Consider the following 19,012-nt stretch of genomic DNA (forward strand, 5'->3'; position numbering starts at 1 on the left):
TTCGATATTTTAAACAAAAAAAATTAGATATTCTAAAACTATACGAAAAGTACTATAAATTATAATTTTTTGCATATTAATATGATGAAAAATGCATCTTAAAATGTTAGTCAAAATTTTGATAGTTTAACTCTAAAAATAGAAATCATGACAAACAATACCGAATGGAGGGAGTATATAATTATAAGTCATAATAAGTAACTTTATTGGGTACTAGAAAGTACTATTCCCTCCATTTCAAAAAGAATGACCTAATTTGACTTGGAACGGAGTTTAAGAAAAGAAAGAAAATTTTTTAATCTTGTGGTTCTAAATTAAAGTTATGTCAAATGTACCAAAATGCCCTTTAATCTTGTGGTCTTATACATGTCACGTGGAAAATTAAAGTGATAGTGTTGCTAAAAAAAGAAAGGAGTCATTCTTTTTTAACCAAACTAAAAAGGAAATAGGATCACTCTTTTTTAAACGGATGGAATATTAAACAACAACTAATTGGACGAATAGGTTATGAGTTATGACTCAACTTTTACCTCATATCAATCAAACTCGCTTATTAATTCAGTTCATTTTAATACGTTCATATTCCGTTCAACCCCTTGATATCTCTATTAAAAAACTTTATATAAGTTATATCATATAGCGATCTCCTACAAAAGTTGAAACTATCACACCATTTTCGAACACTTCCTCGCTCATCATCTCAACTCAATTTTTCAATCGAATTATACGATTGTATAATAAGTACGTAATATCCTTTTGAGCTTCATTTTTCCAATAATCTTCGTGGATATATTTATTGATGATGAGTCCTTTTTTCTTTAGACTCTGCTTTAAACATAGTGATCCATCGATTAGTTATGACAGTGACAGGACCACAAAGCTAATCATTTTATGTTGTGTTATTTTTTGCTTTTTAAAAGTTAAATTAAATTAGAATAAATTTATAGAGTTAAAGTAAAAAATAAAATTATGATTTTCGAAATAATGTCCATACTCGAATATTTACTAATTTTAAAAGTGAAATATAATTTCAAAATCGAGTTTGAAACTCATCAGTAAGCATTAATTTTCATATAAAATAAAATAAAATAAATTCTAAAAAAGGGATCAAATAATTTTTATGATATTTTTGTGTACTTTTCTTAAATATATGATATGATCTCCCACTTTTGCCGGGACCAAAAGATAGATAAGAGTCAATGTCTGCAAGAAGAGTTGAGATCATTATTGACTTTTATAAATACGTGTGGTCCTTTTGGCACGCATCTCTATTTACGTTTAACATTTGACAACTCAACCGCAATAATATACTCTCGTATTAAGATTTATTATGCATTTTTACGTCTACAGAAAAGTCTCAAAAATATTTTTAAATTATTAAAAATAACTCAAATATATTTTTAAATTAAATTTTGACTTAAAAATATCTTTATATTAAAGTATTGAGTTACTTTTAATAGAGGTGTGTTAAGTGCCACATAAATACCATGTCAATGCCACATAAGCACCAAACAACCTCACCTCCACATAGACTTATAAAATCTTAATTACTAATTTTCCCCTCATTTCTCTAATAGATACATTATTCACCCATTCTTATTAATCTAAAACATAATACGATTCTTCTTTCTTTCTCTTATACGATTTTCCCTCTTTCTTATACGATTTCCCCTAAGTTTTCACAAATTTTCTCTTATGGACGCCATTGGATATGACCAGGCTAGTTCTAATATCAACTTTGCCTAAGCCGAAGCTTATGGATATGCCATTTTATATAAGCCCTATTTCACCTCGCCCTCAAGGCCCTATTTCACCTTTCACATATGCCATTTTATATAAGAATAGAAACATTTTCTTCATTATATAGTTCAAGGGTATTTATAATAAATCTTTTAAATAAATAAAATGATATAAAAATTAAGTATATCAAATGAATATATTGCAAAAAACTCTACTGATATCAAATAATGGAGAAGAATATAAGTAGTTAATTGATGTGATCATCCAAATCAATTGCATATTAGACAACACCTAACTGCATAGTATTTTCTTAGATATTGTTTTCTTGAAAAAACAAACAAATTCCTTATTTTCTAATATGTGGTAAGTAAGTAAGAATATTATGCTACTCACAAAAGTACTATAGAGTGAAATGCAATGAAGAGGGGAGATTGGACGGAGGAGGACACAATAACTTGGAATATTATTTCTTCAATTTTCTTGTTCTAGTAAATATTTCAAATAATTTGACTAATTAATATTTTCCGCTCTACCAAACATATCTTTTAGTTTTTATCACAAAACATTAGGATATGTTCGATATTTTCTTGATAGTATATTAGTTGATTATTTTTGACGTGTATTGAAAAATCATAAATAAAAAATTATTTTTTAATAAAAACTATAAATAAATGTTAACACTTTAAAAATGAATTAATTACAAAAATAATACAAGAAAAATTATAATATGACACATTATTTTTATAGCTCGTTTGGTCATGCGATATGGTATCATAATATAAAATTATGAAATGAAATTGAAGTTTTGTTTGGACATGTGACATGAAATTTTGGTGTTGTATATTTTCTCATAAAGATAAGAATTTCATAAGTTGTATAACTATTAAAATAACTCCAATTGGTTATTCAATCTTATCAAATGAACAAATAATTACAAAATCGCATAAAAAATATTATATTGCTATTTGTTTTCCACTTAAGTAATTGTCCTATCTAACTATAATTTATCAAACTTTAATTCAATAAAAAAAATTTGAAGATAAATTGTAGTATGCAAGTATTTAAGTATTACTCAACAATCGATTTATGTGAGTTAAAATGACTACATATTGGTGAGAATAATAAATATTATATCGATTAGACTAATAAATTAAAAAAGTAATTATGTCACTATAAATTTTATTTACATTAAATGGCTAGCAGATATTTGTGGGGTGTGCTTTAACAAAATATAAACTTGTGAATACATTTTCGTATTAAAAAAATCTCAAATCATGATATGAAATTTCTATATCATGGTTTTTAAGGAATATGGAAGAAATCAGCGTAGAATTACATATTCAAACGCTAATATATTATATTCCCTCTATTTCAATTTATGTAATACTTTTTGTTTTTTCAAAGTCAAACAATTTAAGTTTGATCGAGATTCAATTTATGTAATACTTTTTGTTTTTTCAAAGTCAAACAATTTAAGTTTGATCGAGAATTTGCATATGAAATCTTCAATTTTTTGGATGAAATTTATATATTTATACACTATGTAAAAAGTATTATAAGTCACAATAATTGATAATTTAAAATATTTAAAAAATATAACAAATTTATTATCAAAGTTATACTTAATTAAATCATAAAATTCAAAAAAATACATCATAAAATTGATAGAAGGAAGTAACATATTATTGCATGGCCAAATATTACATAGATAGAAGGAAGTAACATATTATTGCATGGCCAAATATTTACTTAGTGCGATGATCAATTAATATGAAACGAGGGGGGACGGAGTTTAAATAGCCTCGGGAAATCACGAAAGGCTATTTGCTTGGCATGTGCGGAAATCAGATGTGTGACGGTTGATGATGCCTACTTTTCATACTTGCAGTGGTCCTGCATGTACAATAGATATCTACTTTTGGATACGTGATCTTCTTATCCAATTGTGAGTAGCCACGTGTTCTATTCGCAAGAAAAGGCATTGTTGGTATGTATGTGAGGAGACAGCTATTACTATTTACGAATCTTGGGTTCTAAACTGGAAAATACATAAGCTTTTGTCATAGGACTAGTATTAATAATTTACTTCCTTTGTCGCGATATTTTTTAGATTAAAATAATTTTATCTTTAATTATAGATCTTTTAAAGAAATTTAACTTTTAATATTATGATTTATAAATTTTTTAACGTAATTTATAAATATATAAATTTATTTTTAAAAAATAAAAAAAATTATATGTAAATTTCTAATCAAAATTAAATTGTTTGATTCTCGAAAAAAGGAAAAATGTCACAACAATTGAGACAAATAGAGTACTCTATCTGTCCCAATTCATATGATACCTTTTATGTTTTGAGAGTCAAATAATTTAACTTTGACCGGAAATTTGCGCATGAAATTTTTGATTTTTAAAAAAAATGAAATTTATGTATTTGTAAATTACGTAGAAAGTACTATGAGTCACAAGAATTGATTACTCAAAATGTTTATAAATTATATGGAAAATTTACTGTCAAAAATAGACTTGTTTAACTCTTGAGATTCGAAAGGAGACATATAAAATGGGACGGAGGTAGTAACATCAGTTACAAAAATTAAAAATTTCATGTGCAAATTTTTAATCGAATTAAAATTGTTTGATTCTTTAAAAAAATGAAAAGTTTCATATAAATTGAGACAGAGAGAGAGAGTAACATCAATCTCAACAAGTATAGAGAAAAACATTTGATATATATATATATATGAAAAAAAAATTTTGCCAGAAAATTTGATCTTTTGAAATTTCTAGCCAAATTCTGGTTATATATATGAAAAATCTTTTTGGCCAGAAAATTTGATCTTTTGAAATTTCTAGCCAAATTCTGGTTATATAGCATTATCTATATATATATATATATATATTCACAAAAATGCGCAAATACGTTAATGACTAAAACTATTTACTCACAAGCTAAAAGTAATTTATGATAAAAATATATTATGTACATATAATTTTTTGACCACTTGGAGCAACATAGTTGTATCAATAAAGTTTTCAAAAGATAAAAAAATGAAGAGAAAGTACTACTCTTAGGTATTTGATTAGCTAACTCTGTTTTGGAAAGCGACTAGTCATTATAATTGAGGAATCAAATGATTTTCTGCTGCTGTTTTTCACATTACATTGAATTGGTAAGTAAGAAAAAGCAGGACATCGTGTTTTCTTTATCAAATTAACTCCCTACACACATAGCCTGCGACTATAAAGCCTATCAATCAATTGAAACAACGGAATGGCGTTGTTTGGCCTTGCTGAAAACTATGGTGCAGTGAGATTTCTTCATTCTTAATCAGAAGTATTGAATATATTTTTTTTAATAGGAAGCGTTCTCTTGAACAAGGCTCTATTCTAACGAGATCGTTGTCTATGAATTTTCTAAATATTGCCCAACTTATTGATTTTATTATAAAACTAATTAGTTTTAAAAAGTGAAAATTAAATTCCACTTAAATTTACTTTTAAGTTAAATATATGTCAAAACAAAATGTCAATGAACATTCAATCTTTTCCCCTGAACTTCAAATGGGAGTTCTACTTTTTTCTTTATTGAATATTACATTTCTTATGTCCCAATTATAAAATTTATCGTAGTTGCTTCAATAATTGATCTAAAAATGTACAAGACATATATGGTAACTTTACGATAGATCTTAAGATTAATGTTATATTATTTTTTTTTAAAAAAAATATATCTAAAACTTTATACATACACTCTGGTCTTAACGTGCCACTTTTTGTCTATGGAGAGTCAACTTAAATAACTTTAAATTAAATTAGACTGAATAACTTTGGTATATTCTAAAATCATAAGTTGGTACAGTAGTTATTTCGGACCAGAAGTGGAGTAAGCAGCAATCGTGTTTTCAAAATACTTTAGAAACATAAAGAAAAGTAAAAAGGAAGCACAAATGGATACTGAAATGGAACAGTGTTCGATTAAAGTGTAACGTATATACTCTCTCTGGAACTGAGCTAGTTGAAGAGCATGCCTGCAATTGTGCTTCACGTGTGCCAGAAAGTTGGCTTCACCTGACACTATCACTATATAAAACCACTCCATCCGTCTCAATTTATTAACTTAATTTGATTCGATAAAAATATTTTTAAATGTTATGATTTTAATTAAAAATTTGTGAAAGACTTATGGATCTTAAATTGATACAACGGAACGGAAGTAACAATTGTACTATTAACCCTGTCGATTTCTTTGATTTGGTTTTAGCAGTTTACCAACTTCCCTAACTCATCAGTTCTCAGAACCAAAAGAAGACCAGTCAAAGTCTAATCAACTTGCTAGTTTACCCCTACTCTGTTTCTTTTGAGTAATTTATTAGGTGTATATACTCCAAATAAGAGGTTAATTCAATTGGTTTATTCACTTTAATGCGAATCCGCCCACTCTGCTCTATATGGTATGGTTGGCTAATAAATACACACTCGTTCGGAGTATACACCCAAAAAAATGTCACCTACTCCTAGATATAAAACAGTGTGCACATAGACAAAATTAACTTGATCTGCTCAACACTGAACTTATAATGGCCAACAACAATGTTTATCATCACAATGCTAATTTTTCTTTGACTGATCCTGACCCTGAACCTGATGATATTTCTGTGTTTCTTCGTCATATTCTACTTCCTTCTTCGTCTTCGTCTTCATCTAATTTTATGGCCCTGAAGGGTAATGAAATGCAATATTCCTCATCATTACCTCATCTTATGCCTAATAATAATCAACAAGGCAATTTGTCATCCATGATGAATTCATCAGCTTGCGGCATTTTCTCGTCATCCTCATCTGTTGGGACCATGGATTACGATCCGGATGAGTATGAATGTGAAAGTGAGGTATTTCTACATTTTCTACTTAATTCGTTTTGATTAATTAGTGTATGTAAGATTTTATTTCCGAATTTGATGTTTATTTTATCATTATTCCTGGTATATATATTATTTTTTTTGTGATGATTTTTAATATGTAGGATGGGACAGAGGATTTGGGGGCGGAAGCTTCAGTTCAACCGCCATCTCGTAACACTTCCAAGAGAAGCAGAGCAGCTGAAGTGCACAATTTGTCTGAAAAGGTTTGTTTATTTTTTGTTAATTAAGTTTATTATTGTCTGAATCGATGATTCCAGGGGTTTAAATCTTGAATATGATTTACAGAGGAGAAGAAGCAGGATTAATGAGAAGATGAAAGCATTGCAAAAACTTATTCCAAATTCAAATAAGGTGAGGAGTTGCATGTCTAGCAATTTTGAATCGAGTCTTGAAATAAGTAAATAACATAAAATTTTAGCAATATAAAGCTTAAAAGATTTTTGATTTAATTATTTTCTGATGGATTTCTGGACAGACTGACAAGGCTTCAATGCTTGATGAAGCCATTGAGTATCTTAAGCAGCTTCAGCTCCAAGTACAGGTTTGCTGCTTCTGTTTAAATTTGCTGCATGTAATTTATTTGGTATGATGGGGAGATAAAGATATTTTCTGTGAAAAATTTATTAAGAGAATAATATAATGTAATATTGTGTTGATTGGCCCAACTTTAGTGATTTAAAGTTCAGATAGTTGAAAAGAACATGTAGTGTTATTTGACTCAATTCAGTATATTTCCTAGATTGGTTCTAGATCTGGTTATCTGTTCATTTAACACTAGTTAATTCGATTAAGTTATATGATTTATAGCATATGAATGTACTTTAATCTGTAGATGTTGACAATGAGAAACGGGTTAAACATGTATCCTCTTGGCCTGCCACGAATGCTACAACAGAATCAACTCCCCCAGCAAAAAATAGGTTTGTGCGAGGGGAATGCATTCACAAATGCCAAAGTGGCTGGGAATCTACAAGTTAACCAAGACGCCTCGTTAAATGCCATTTTCAACCCAACTGAAAATTGTACAGAAACTAAGGTAACACTACCGATAACTATGTCAAATGTAAACCGGTCAGACAGCGCGTTTGAGCTTGAGTCATCGATGAATATTCACCTTGATCCCTTTCAGCTCTCAAGATCTACCAGTAAGGTATGTTGGATGTAAAACCTATTGGAATGCCATTTTTTACGAGGATGCAGAATTGCAGATTAAGGAATCAATTTATATAACCATTTGACACTCACATTCTGTTTGCGAAGGAAATTTGGAGGGAGGATGGCTTACCTTTATATGGAATGAATGAGCTAATGACCAAAACTGCATCAACTGGTAGATTATTTGCTTGATATCCTTGCCTAGTTGACAACTTTTGCCTTGTATCCAGGTCTCTTTACCATTTTCTATTTCATTGTATTATATAGGATCAAATGTGGTATTCTCAGTTCCCTTAGATACCGATGCATCTAGTATGAAGAGAAACACTCGGGAGGCCTGCTTGCTTCGATATCAGTTTGGTGCTGTGAATGAAACCAATCTGGATTGTGACCAACTTCTTTCCCCACAACTGTATAGGTAAGTGAAGTCACATTACACCCGTGCTCTTACATAGCAATGATTTTTTTTAGTCTTTATTCCTAAATTTCCTTGTTCTATTGTTAGTCACTTTGGAAGTACTTATGTTGACATTATCTTAAGGTGAATGCAGCAACTTCTGAATTTTGGCCTGCATCGCCTTGCTGGATTTTGTCGAAGTAATGAGACATGCATTTTGCTGCTTAGGACGTTTAATGTTGTTAACTTTTGGGCTCAATAGCCACTGTATTGAATGAATGGAATATAAATGTAAAGATTGGACTAGTTTCTATCTTGTTATGAAATACGAAAATTACTACTACGCATAGGATATGTTTCGTGATTACTATTATCTCATATGTGTCCAACTAATCTGAAGATGGTATGGTTGCTACCAGAGACACCCAAGATTTTAATTACATGGATTCTAACAGTTACCTTAAATTAATCGGATCATTGCTATGATAATTTACTTGCACAGTTGCTACCGTTTCTTTCATTCAATAATTTTTCATTGCGTTAACACTTAACACGCTATTACATCTTGAAAATATCAAATTTGAGGTATTCTGTACCAATGCAAAGCCCATTTGTCATTTTGTAGGAGAAATGTTTTACCTGATAAAACCATTATTCAAGCTATATCTTGTTCAATTGTTTGAAAATTTTTCACTCAATGAATATGCGGATGTATTCACCTTAAATTTCACGTTGTTTGTCTTTTTTATTTGGCGTGTAAATAATGAACACTGAAACCTAAGTATATGCCAAACATCGTCAGATTATCTAGATAACCTTTGGCCATAAATTGCGGATATTTTCAAGTTTTGTTTGAGACTCACTCACAAAACTTCAAAAAAATTCCAAGCACTTGTGAATTGAAAAAAGTTAAGGAACCAAAATTCTATTCTTAGAGCCTGTTTGGCTCAGCTTAAAAGCTGGTCAAACTGATTTAAAAGCTGGTTATTGACTTATTTAGCAATACTCAAAATAACTTATTTTAAGTTAAAAAAAACTTATTTTAAGTCAAAAGTTAAAAGCTGGGGTAGGGACGCCTTTTTTTTTTAGCTTATAAGCTGTTTTAAGTTGACCACATTTTTATCTTTTTCCCCTTAATATTTTTATACAATCTCCAAATTACCCACATAACCCTAACATCTCTTTCTTCTATTTTTCCCTTTTCACGTTTGGCATAGCAACGTCAGCTTTTTTATCCAAACGCATAACTGCTTATTTTAAAAATAAGTTTCAGCACTTTCAAAAGTACTTTTTTAAAGTTGCTTTTATTAAGCCCATCCAAACGGGCCCTTAGTCAATGGACTGCAAGTGGGAACTTGGATTGGAAGAAAACTGTAGTTGATTGACTTGAAATAGGAAGAAAAATTCTCGTCTAATCACTTAGTTTGAATCACAAAGAATAAGAAATATACTTTGAACGTGCCAATTGGGAAGTGAGACCTAGGTCTCCACACAATTTATATTTAATTTAAACTCACTTAATAGAACTCTACAAAAAAAAAAAAATTATTTATAGAAAACATATATCATGTACAAACACAAGCTAAGCAAGGAATAATAAAAGTAGCAAATGCGTTAACCATTTAACTTCCTTTTCATCGATTACTATTAACCATACGTATTTAAATTTTAATTTTGTCTCATTTCATTTCCCTGTTATTTTTCGACGCATGGAAAATCCTTGTTGGCTTAATGTTGACACTAGCCAAGAAAATAGACAAAAAGAAAAAGAAACTAAAGTAGTGGCCTTGATGTATTCCAACTTTGTAATTGGAAGAATAATGCCCACAAGTCCTTTTTTGTGATGAATGAAAAAAAAAATTGGACATTTATTGGTCTACATTATGCAAAAGAAATTTATGATAATAGGGGACAAGAAAAGTAACAATGAAATTTCTATATATGGTGGAACAGATTTGTATGACTCAATTATAATCTTTATAATAAAAATAATAATGAATCATTTTTAATTTCAAATTAATTGAAATAAGTTACATGAGTTCTAACCATTAAACTTATTCTCTAATGATTAATATAGTTTCATCTAATAAAAATATCGCACATATATATATATTTTTTCTTTCAATAATATTATACTTTTTTTCAAGTATGTATATTTCAAATACTAACAAAGTAAAATAAAAGCGAGAATTTTCATAACTAAATTAATTGATCGCCTAAATTCAAAGTTAAATTCTCGAAAAAAATAAAGTGGAGGGAGGACCAACTTGTTGTGTGGACTAGACAGTCTTTGACAAAAGTGTTAAATACTTTCGAGTCCAAGTAACCCAAACATCAATCCAAGCCGCCAGGCGTTAAGTGGAGTGCGCCTTTTCAGTATTCTCTAAAGTTAAAAGAAGCAATGAATGAAGCTTTATTAAGTCCGATCTAATCCTTGGCGCTCTATATATTCTTAAGCCAACTTCGTTTGTAACGGTCTCAACATATTCTCCCTGTTCTGTAAAACCGAATTGCTAACCCTAGGATTTATGGCTGAAACTATACCTAATGGCGGGCCTGAGAGTGCCAATATTGATGGACCGACCAATCCTATGGTTACGCCTATTTTAACAGATCTCTATCAGTTTACTATGGCCTATGCTTACTGGAAAGCTGGAAAACACAATGAACGAGCTGTGTAAGTATTCAATTTCCATTTTTATTCCTCTTCATTTTCACTCTAGTTTCATTTGATTCTGATCATGATGTTTCATTGAATAACTTCAAGCGGATTAATTTGATTGTTTTAAGTATTTGGTTGTTTGTTCAGGTTTGACTTGTATTTTCGGAGGAATCCGTTTGGTGGTGAATATACAATATTTGCTGGTTTAGAAGAGTGCATAAAGTTTATTGCTAATTTTAAATTTACTGAGGATGAGATAGCTTTCATCAGGTCATCGTTGCCATCGTCATGTGAGGTGAAGTTGTTATTAACAAGCAAATATGGAGACATTATGTGGTGCAAATCAAGATAGCAAGATTGATATCAAGAATGGTCTCTTTTAATGAATCTTTCATGATACTTTGAGCCCTTTGTGGGTGATTGGAAACTTTCATATCCAAGATGGCCCACAACCCCATTCTTTATATCAATCTTGCTATCTTGATTTGCACCACATAATGTGTTTAACTTTTTGTGCTGATATATTGAATTCTGCTATCTGAATTAAGATATCATGTGGTCATTTGTTTATCCTTTACTCCTTTTCTATTATCCTCTGTTTTTGGATCTTTCTAAGGGTATTATTCAAATCGCCTGTAAAATTTGGGAACAAATGCTTTCTTGATGCGTTTATCTTCCATTGGCCAAAATATGATCATAAACAATTAATGCAACTGTACTTTTTCTTTGGGAATTCCTGCCTATTTCATGAACATGTCATCCCAGTATGTTTGGGATTTTCAAGCTGTGACTGATGCTCCATCTGGTCATGCGTTATACTACTTCATCGTTCCATCTTGTTTATTCACTTCTGGTTTGGCACAATTTTAGAACAGAATATTAGTATGCGCTGTTCAATATTTGTTTAGGAGCATGTGGGCCCATTGTTTGACTTCTGTGTTGATGACAAATAGATTAAAAGATGAAATTCGATTGGGAAATGTAAAAGTAAATCTTTAATTAAACTATTGTGGTATTTAAAATGTCTTAGCACTTCATACTTATTAAAATTGATTGGGAAATCTAAAAGGGAAAGTATGTGGGAGAATGGAGTGCTTCTTCAGGGAATATGTTTCTGTTTACTTTAAAGAATTTTTTGCAATGCTGAGAGCATATTTAAATGGATTATGTAGGATGGCTTCTTTGAATACCTTCGAAGACTTGACTGTTCAGATATTGAGATATATTCTATTTCTGAAGGATCAGTAGTTTTTCCCAAGGTACCGCTGATGAGGATTGAAGGACCAGTTGCTGTGAGTCACAATAACACTATCCTTTATTAGTGCTTTCTTTTGAAGCATCTCAACAGGGTTGTCTGTTGGATCTTCTCATGTACATCTCTAATAAGCTTAATGATTGCTTGTGTCTCAAAGGTGGTTCAACTACTGGAAACACCATTTGTAAACCTCATAAATTATGCATCACTAGTTACTACTAATGCTGCAAGACACCGTTTCGTTGCTGGAAGGTCCAAAATATTGCTTGAATTTGGGCTTAGGAGAGCACAGGTTGTTTATCTTTCCTATTATCATCTTTATATTTTATATATGTACAAACTGTGAACAAACTTTTGTACCTTCATGAGTAGGGTCCTGATGGTGGTATATCAGCATCCAAGTATTGCTACATGGGTGGATTTGATGCGACAAGGTGATTTCGTGTTTATTTCAATGTGTCTCTATGAAATGCATCATCTACTTACCTTATTCATGGAGATGTGGATTTCTAAGTTCATTATATTTTTTTTATAAAATTTAGAGACTCAAGAACTAGTAGTAAACACACAAATACTACTACTTTTTACTGATTAATTTTGATTTTGAAGAACTCTCAAGTGCGCAGTTCCATCAACCACTTTACTTTCTGTGAAGCCAGGGCCTTTAAGATTCAATTTTCTTTCAATGTGTGAAAGAATATTTTGTGAACTCTTCCAAAAATGAAGCAGGACATATTTGGAAGGATCACTGCAACTGTGAGTCACTTGTTGTTTGATTCTTATTCAAGGAACAAGATCATGCAGGTGCAAAGAAAGTATTTTTTGCTTTTTCCAATGATCTAACCAGAAAATCAATCATTCAAGAAAGAATTTCATCCATAAGATGGATGGTTAAACTTGATAAAAAACTATGGTGTATTTTTACGTTTACATGCTGCATTATGGATTGCTGCAACCTAACGTTATATCTTTTGCTGGTTATGTTTATCATTTTGATAAGGAAATAAAATTTCTTTTTGTAAGTTAGAATGCTGAGACATTATTTTATTCCTGTTGGTGTTTTCTTTCTTTTTAATTTTAATCAAGACTGGAGGATCACTGTTTCTTTGTGATTTGACAGCAATGTGGCAGCTGGAAAGCTGTTTGGAATCCCACTTCGTGGGACACATTCCCATGCCTTTGTTAGCTCATTTCTGGTAGGTGCAACCTTCAAAGATCTAGTTTATAGTCAAAGCATAGTAAGAAACATGTCTTAGGCTAGTAAAATGCTCTGTTCAGATTCCCATTTTAGTCCCTTTTACGAATGTTAGTTTGTCTTCAGTTACCCATCTATTGTTATTATTATCATTTTTCATTATTACAGTCATTTTGAAGGTATAATTACCACATCTATTTGCTTGCTGGCCAACTTAATGCAGACATAATTATTTCATCTGTAACACATTTGATGACAATATTATGAATTTAATACTGAAAAGACGTTCTTGGCTGTTAAAAAAATTACTTAAACTCTTTGATAGAGTCATTCACTATTGTAAGTAGAATGCAATTGGGTTTTTTTGCTCTTATGGCTCCATATATATTGATAGGCATATAAATGCTTGTATATACTCAATTGGTTAAGTGACAATTGTAGTTTCTACCTCAATGTCATTGAGTGGCATCAGTTAAATATGTTAGTCAATGCATAATTGCACATAGCTCAATCACAAACTCATATGAAATTATGTGTATTGGAATGGCAAGCTTAGAGCTAATTATTGTTATACATACGATAAAATGATTTTCTGTCCTGACTTATCAAAAAATACATGATCTATTATCCAGGCTTCAGCTAGAATCCTTAGTAGATGTGTGAGATGTAATTATGAACTCATTATGTCATGTTCTCTGTGGATACTAATTTCAAGTTTTGTTACTATCAATTGTTTTGTCATGTGCACGTTGTCTTGCTTATTGATGAATATAAAGACAAGTAAATTAAGTACTCAAATGTTCTGTAGATGCCTAGTATTTCTTTTTCTCTAGATTGTGCACTCAACGTCTTCTACTTGCTTGATGTTATCTGGTATTTAACTTAGTCCTTATGATGCAGAGCCCAGATGAGATCATAGAGAAATCACTTCAACATCATAATGGTTCTAGTGTTTGTGAGGATTTTGTTAGTCTGGTACAGACATGGCTTGATAAATTAAAGGTATTAATCATCTCATTCTTTTGATGCACTAGTTAGATCATCAAAAAAATTTTTATTGAAGTCTTCCATTTGATTTTTTCTTGGAATCTGACCATTTCGATTTATGCATTCTGATAAATCATATTGGTTCTCTATATTGGTATCACCTTTTTCATTTCAAATATCATTTAGCTTTGACTTCAATTTTCACCTTTTCATTTCAATATACTGAACTAAGCTCCTAGTCTTCCTTACCAAACCTGCTCAAAATCCACACCGTCAAGAGCATATGTGGTTTGAGTGACTGTCAGAGTGTCAATTCTTGTCAGTGTTTAATAAAGTAGGCCTAACATAGAAAACCTGAGGGACTTTATGTTACAATTTGATTGCCAAAAGGGAGTATGATGTATAATTCCTTCATTAAATTCTGCTTAACCCCTATGGATAGCTGAACTCGTAGCCAGAATACTGGACATCTGCCTAATGTGCATGATTCCACTGAGATAAGCTATTTCCTCTCGGACGATTTGTGTGCTTAGAGGTAACTATAATGCTAGGTTGTGCCCACCCTTCCTCCCCAAAAAGGAATAAATAATGCTACTCAGGGGTTGCATACCATTACAAAGAGAATCTGCATGTTTTTTATGATTGATAACAATGAAATATCTTTGTTGCCAAGTCTTCTCTTAGTACACTAACAATGAGGCTGGAAATCTATTATGAATCTCATGTAGGCCTTCCCTTAATTTTGCACGAAGTTTAAAAATCCTTGTAGCATCATTAGAGTATATCAATATAGAACATTACTCTGGAATCTGCTTCTCTTCCATTTTGAGCATGAATGTCATTGATGTGATAACTCTTTGATCTTTTCAGTGGTCACACTTATTGGGTGGAATTTTCAGCGAGACAAATCAAAGTGAGTTAGCCGCTTTCGCCTCGTATGCACTTGCATTTCCTGGAAGTTTTTTGGCCCTTGTAGACACTTATGATGTAAGTACAACTTGTGGACATATTCTTTTCCTCTGTATTCTGTGATATTTGGCTTGGCCATCTAAAACTATACACATGCATTTTGTAGAGACAACTTAGTCAATAATCTTACTTTGAAAGAGAAAAGGGTACTCGTCATGATATTTATATATCAGGCTTGACATATAATCTTTTTGTATTGGAAGTTCGAAATAATATTCAGCTAGTAATGTTGTTTCGATTAAGTGATACTTATGCTGCATCCTCCTTTGTTCTTCATTTACAATGTGCTCTTTGATAACGTTTGGACGTACTTTAACAGGTCATGAGAAGTGGTCTTCCAAATTTTTGTGCAGTTGCTCTTGCACTTAATGATTTGGGGTAAGCTGTTTGATTGATGAATTCCATTTAGATTGTAAAATTGCCTTTCTTTTATGCATGTGTTGGCCTCATGTGATCCTTACTATTCCGGAAGGTGAATGGTATGCCAACTAGAATTCCTAATTTTTCAATTTTGTTTATATGATAGTTTTAAACTTGTGTTATTTTGTTTAGTCCATGAACGTGAAAGAATAACTAGTCTAGAATGAAATCCTTGGATTTTGAAACAGCTAAGTGTGAATCTGTCCCCCACACCCACCTTTTAATAAAGCAAGAGGTGCAAACACGCAAAGTTGTCCAGGGTCATCAATGGTTCTAGGACCTATTGTCCATGAGATACTTCCATCCTAGTTTGAGAATCATGTGCCCTTCCTCTTAGAGTTTTCATGATGATATGTAATTTCATTTATTTTAATTATATATGTGTGGACCTAGCAAGGGAGGGTTAACCTAGTGGAAAGGAAAGGACTCTCCACATCAACCTTGAGGTTGGAGTTCAAGTTACTATGGAACAAAGTAGGAACCGGTGATTATCGAGGCCTGGGCAAAAGGGGTTCCTGGTGGGGAGGGAGGAAGATAGTTGTCCATAGCTAAAAGAAGGTTTATATATGTGAACCTCGTTGATCAGATGAACCACACGTGTACTTATACATATATTTTCTTCAGACAATCTTGGTGTGTTATTAATGAAAGGTATTTACTTATCAAAAAAACGGAATGCACCTCTTATTTACAATTGATAGTGCAGAACCTTTCTATTTCATAATCACACAAGATATATACATTTTCTTAACGAAGAGCAATATAGATATCTCCCCTCCTTGTCCTAATCAATAAATTCATTTTTGAGCAAATTTGTGGGATTACACTGGGTATGTTGTATTCCTTTAAGCTTGAAATATTACTATGTTTAAACTAGTCTTTTTCTACTTTCGAATGGTAATTTTCTAGTGTATTTTCTCTCTTTTGCACTCACCCTGTATTTTGTTTCAGCCTATTTAGTCTTTACATACTATTATGCAGGTATAAAGCAGTGGGCATTAGACTAGACTCTGGTGATCTTGCTTATCAGTCATGTGAAGCTAGGAAATTCTTTTGTGCTATTGAGAAAGAATTTGGATTGCCTGGTTTTGCAAAGACGAGTATCACAGCTAGCAATGATCTTAATGAAGAAACTCTGGATGCACTAAATAAACAAGTAAGATCATTATGATTCGCTCACATACTGCTCTTCTCTTGTGCTCGTCATTCTTATTATCCGTGTTCTACTCTCTGTGAATGATTTCTAGTCTATTGACAACTCTCTGGCTTTTTGTGCTTCACAAAGTTGTTAATCTTGTGGCACTATCTAGATTAAGAGGGTATTCATACACGAAATAATAGTGTACATAAATGTATTCTTCAATGCATATAGTTATGTTTATCAGCTGTGAATGAAGTATGATCAGGAAAATCATCTCTAGCTTGAATTATGAGTTGGTTGGCTTAATATAGCTCCCTCAAGATTTTTGTGGACACAGACTGTTCTAGTAGAAATAAATGCATACCTCCTACTGGTGGACAAAAGCACATCCTTGTTCACTCATAGTTAATGGATAGATAGAAAGACCAAATCTTTGCCTATGTTGGAATATGAAGTGGAGGTGTGATTATTCTAGCTAAATTGATCTTCTCATTTTAGAACACTCAAATTAGTTAAAACTTGTGGCTTGAATGTTGGTTCTTGTGCCTATTAGCTTTCATTTTTCTCCTTCAGTAAAGCTACATCAACTAACTTATATCTTATACAGGGTCACGAGGTTGATGCATTTGGTATTGGTACTCATTTAGTTACCTGTTATGCTCAAGCTGCTCTTGGTGTTGTTTTCAAGTTAGTTGAAATAAACAATCAGCCTAGAATCAAACTCTCTGAAGACGTATCAAAGGTCTGCCAAAGCTATGGATACTCATTTGGTATTTAGATTCAGTGTGGAAGTTCATAATTTCTTGTTTCTAGGTCTCTATTCCATGCAAAAAGCGGTGTTACAGATTGTATGGGAAGGAAGGGTACCCCCTTGTAGACATAATGACTGGTGAAAATGAGCCACATCCCAAGGTGATTTATTGCTTACTGATCTTCTAGTAGTTCTTTGTGCTATTTCATCCATTGTCAATTTTATTTTAGAAATTAGATAAGCTTCATTGGTACCAAAAAACAGATAATGGACAACTTCTTTTCCCTGCAACTTGACAGGTAGGTGAACGAATTTTATGCCGCCACCCATTTAGTGAATCTAAAAGGGCATACGTAGTGCCCCAGCGTGTTGAGGAACTTTTAAAGTGTTTTTGGCCCGGAAAGTCAGGTAAGAGTTGTTATCCCTATATTGTATTAATGTTAGTTTGAATTATTCATATTTCTACCAGAAGCATGACCCTACTTTTCCATAGACTCCAAATTATTGAGTGAAGCCCCTGTTAACATTTTTAAGTTACAGTGAGATATTAAAAAATGACTAGTTCAGTTTAGAATTGCCGGAACATCATTTTTTATGAAATTGTCCTGTTTGATCGCATTGAAACAACCAAATAATTTACTTTAAAGGAGGCTTTGATGATTACATAAGGAAACCTTCCCCATCAGCTGCTCCTTAAGTTCATAAGTGTTGACTAATGGATGGTGGTTTGTCATTCTGAAGCTAAAACAAGAGAAGACCTTCCTCCTCTGAAGGAGATCAGGAAAAGATGTATTGCACAACTGGACCAAATGCGACCAGATCACATGAGAAGGCTGAACCCAACACCATACAAGGTAAGTACCAATTGTTCTCTTTTTTTCTCTCAATTTAAAATTTTAAAAGGAAATTGGGGGGGGGGGTAGTAGTCAGGGGAAATGGAGTCAAATCCCCTCACTGACCAAGTGAAAGTTCAGATAGCCAACAAACTAAGCTACTAAGGTAACCTAAATTATACTTGTTTGTCTAGGCTGAATTGCTTTTTCTTTTCAGGGTTTGTCAGTTTTGATTGAATTTTTGTTGTGCAGGTCAGTGTAAGTGCAAAGTTGTATGATTTCATCCATTTCCTCTGGCTCAATGAAGCACCTGTTGGAGAGTTGCAGTGAACCATGAATGAGAAGTTTGTGTCTTCTAGGTTTCTTGTGCATCTTTTTCATCATGTAAACTGAAATTTTACGTAAAGTTATTAACCAAAGAGAAGTCCTTTCTTTACTTTTTTTACCCCGATGATGTTCCGTGTCAATTGTATAAGCTTCCTTGGAAGTTTGTAAAGGTCAATAAAAGTGCATTTGTATTTTCCTCTCAATTGAGTCCTCAGAAATGCTTGGAAATAAATCTGGGTGAAACCCATGTGCACT

The 19,012-nt window shown here is 31.9% G+C and overlaps 2 protein-coding genes across 3 annotated transcripts; both read left to right on the forward strand.

The window, feature by feature from the left end:
* Nucleotides 1–6,217: 6,217 nt before the first annotated feature.
* On the forward strand, nucleotides 6,218–8,584 carry LOC107010410 (transcription factor SPATULA). Of its 2 annotated transcripts, none has more exons than XM_015209693.2 (8): nucleotides 6,218–6,632; nucleotides 6,767–6,868; nucleotides 6,951–7,016; nucleotides 7,141–7,206; nucleotides 7,498–7,815; nucleotides 7,926–7,995; nucleotides 8,088–8,238; nucleotides 8,362–8,584. In XM_015209693.2, exons 1-8 carry the CDS (start codon nucleotides 6,321–6,323, stop codon nucleotides 8,363–8,365), a joined length of 1,089 nt encoding a protein of 362 aa, XP_015065179.1. In that variant the 5' UTR covers nucleotides 6,218–6,320; the 3' UTR covers nucleotides 8,366–8,584. The 2 variants fall into 2 exon arrangements, with proteins under 2 accessions (XP_015065179.1, XP_015065177.1); XM_015209691.2 differs by having other exon boundaries at nucleotides 8,372–8,584.
* Nucleotides 8,585–10,537: 1,953 nt separating this feature from the next.
* LOC107010975 (nicotinate phosphoribosyltransferase 2-like) lies at nucleotides 10,538–18,952 on the forward strand. The gene is made up of 15 exons (XM_015210259.2): nucleotides 10,538–10,894; nucleotides 11,027–11,174; nucleotides 12,052–12,171; nucleotides 12,292–12,426; nucleotides 12,507–12,568; nucleotides 13,255–13,330; nucleotides 14,230–14,331; nucleotides 15,187–15,303; nucleotides 15,605–15,663; nucleotides 16,687–16,861; nucleotides 17,454–17,588; nucleotides 17,660–17,758; nucleotides 17,897–18,005; nucleotides 18,339–18,451; nucleotides 18,683–18,952. Exons 1-15 carry the CDS (start codon nucleotides 10,746–10,748, stop codon nucleotides 18,758–18,760), a joined length of 1,677 nt encoding a protein of 558 aa, XP_015065745.1. The 5' UTR covers nucleotides 10,538–10,745; the 3' UTR covers nucleotides 18,761–18,952.
* Nucleotides 18,953–19,012: the final 60 nt, after the last annotated feature.

Source organism: Solanum pennellii, chromosome 2 (assembly GCF_001406875.1).
Source record: "Solanum pennellii chromosome 2, SPENNV200".
NCBI classification, from domain to species: domain Eukaryota; kingdom Viridiplantae; phylum Streptophyta; class Magnoliopsida; order Solanales; family Solanaceae; genus Solanum; species Solanum pennellii.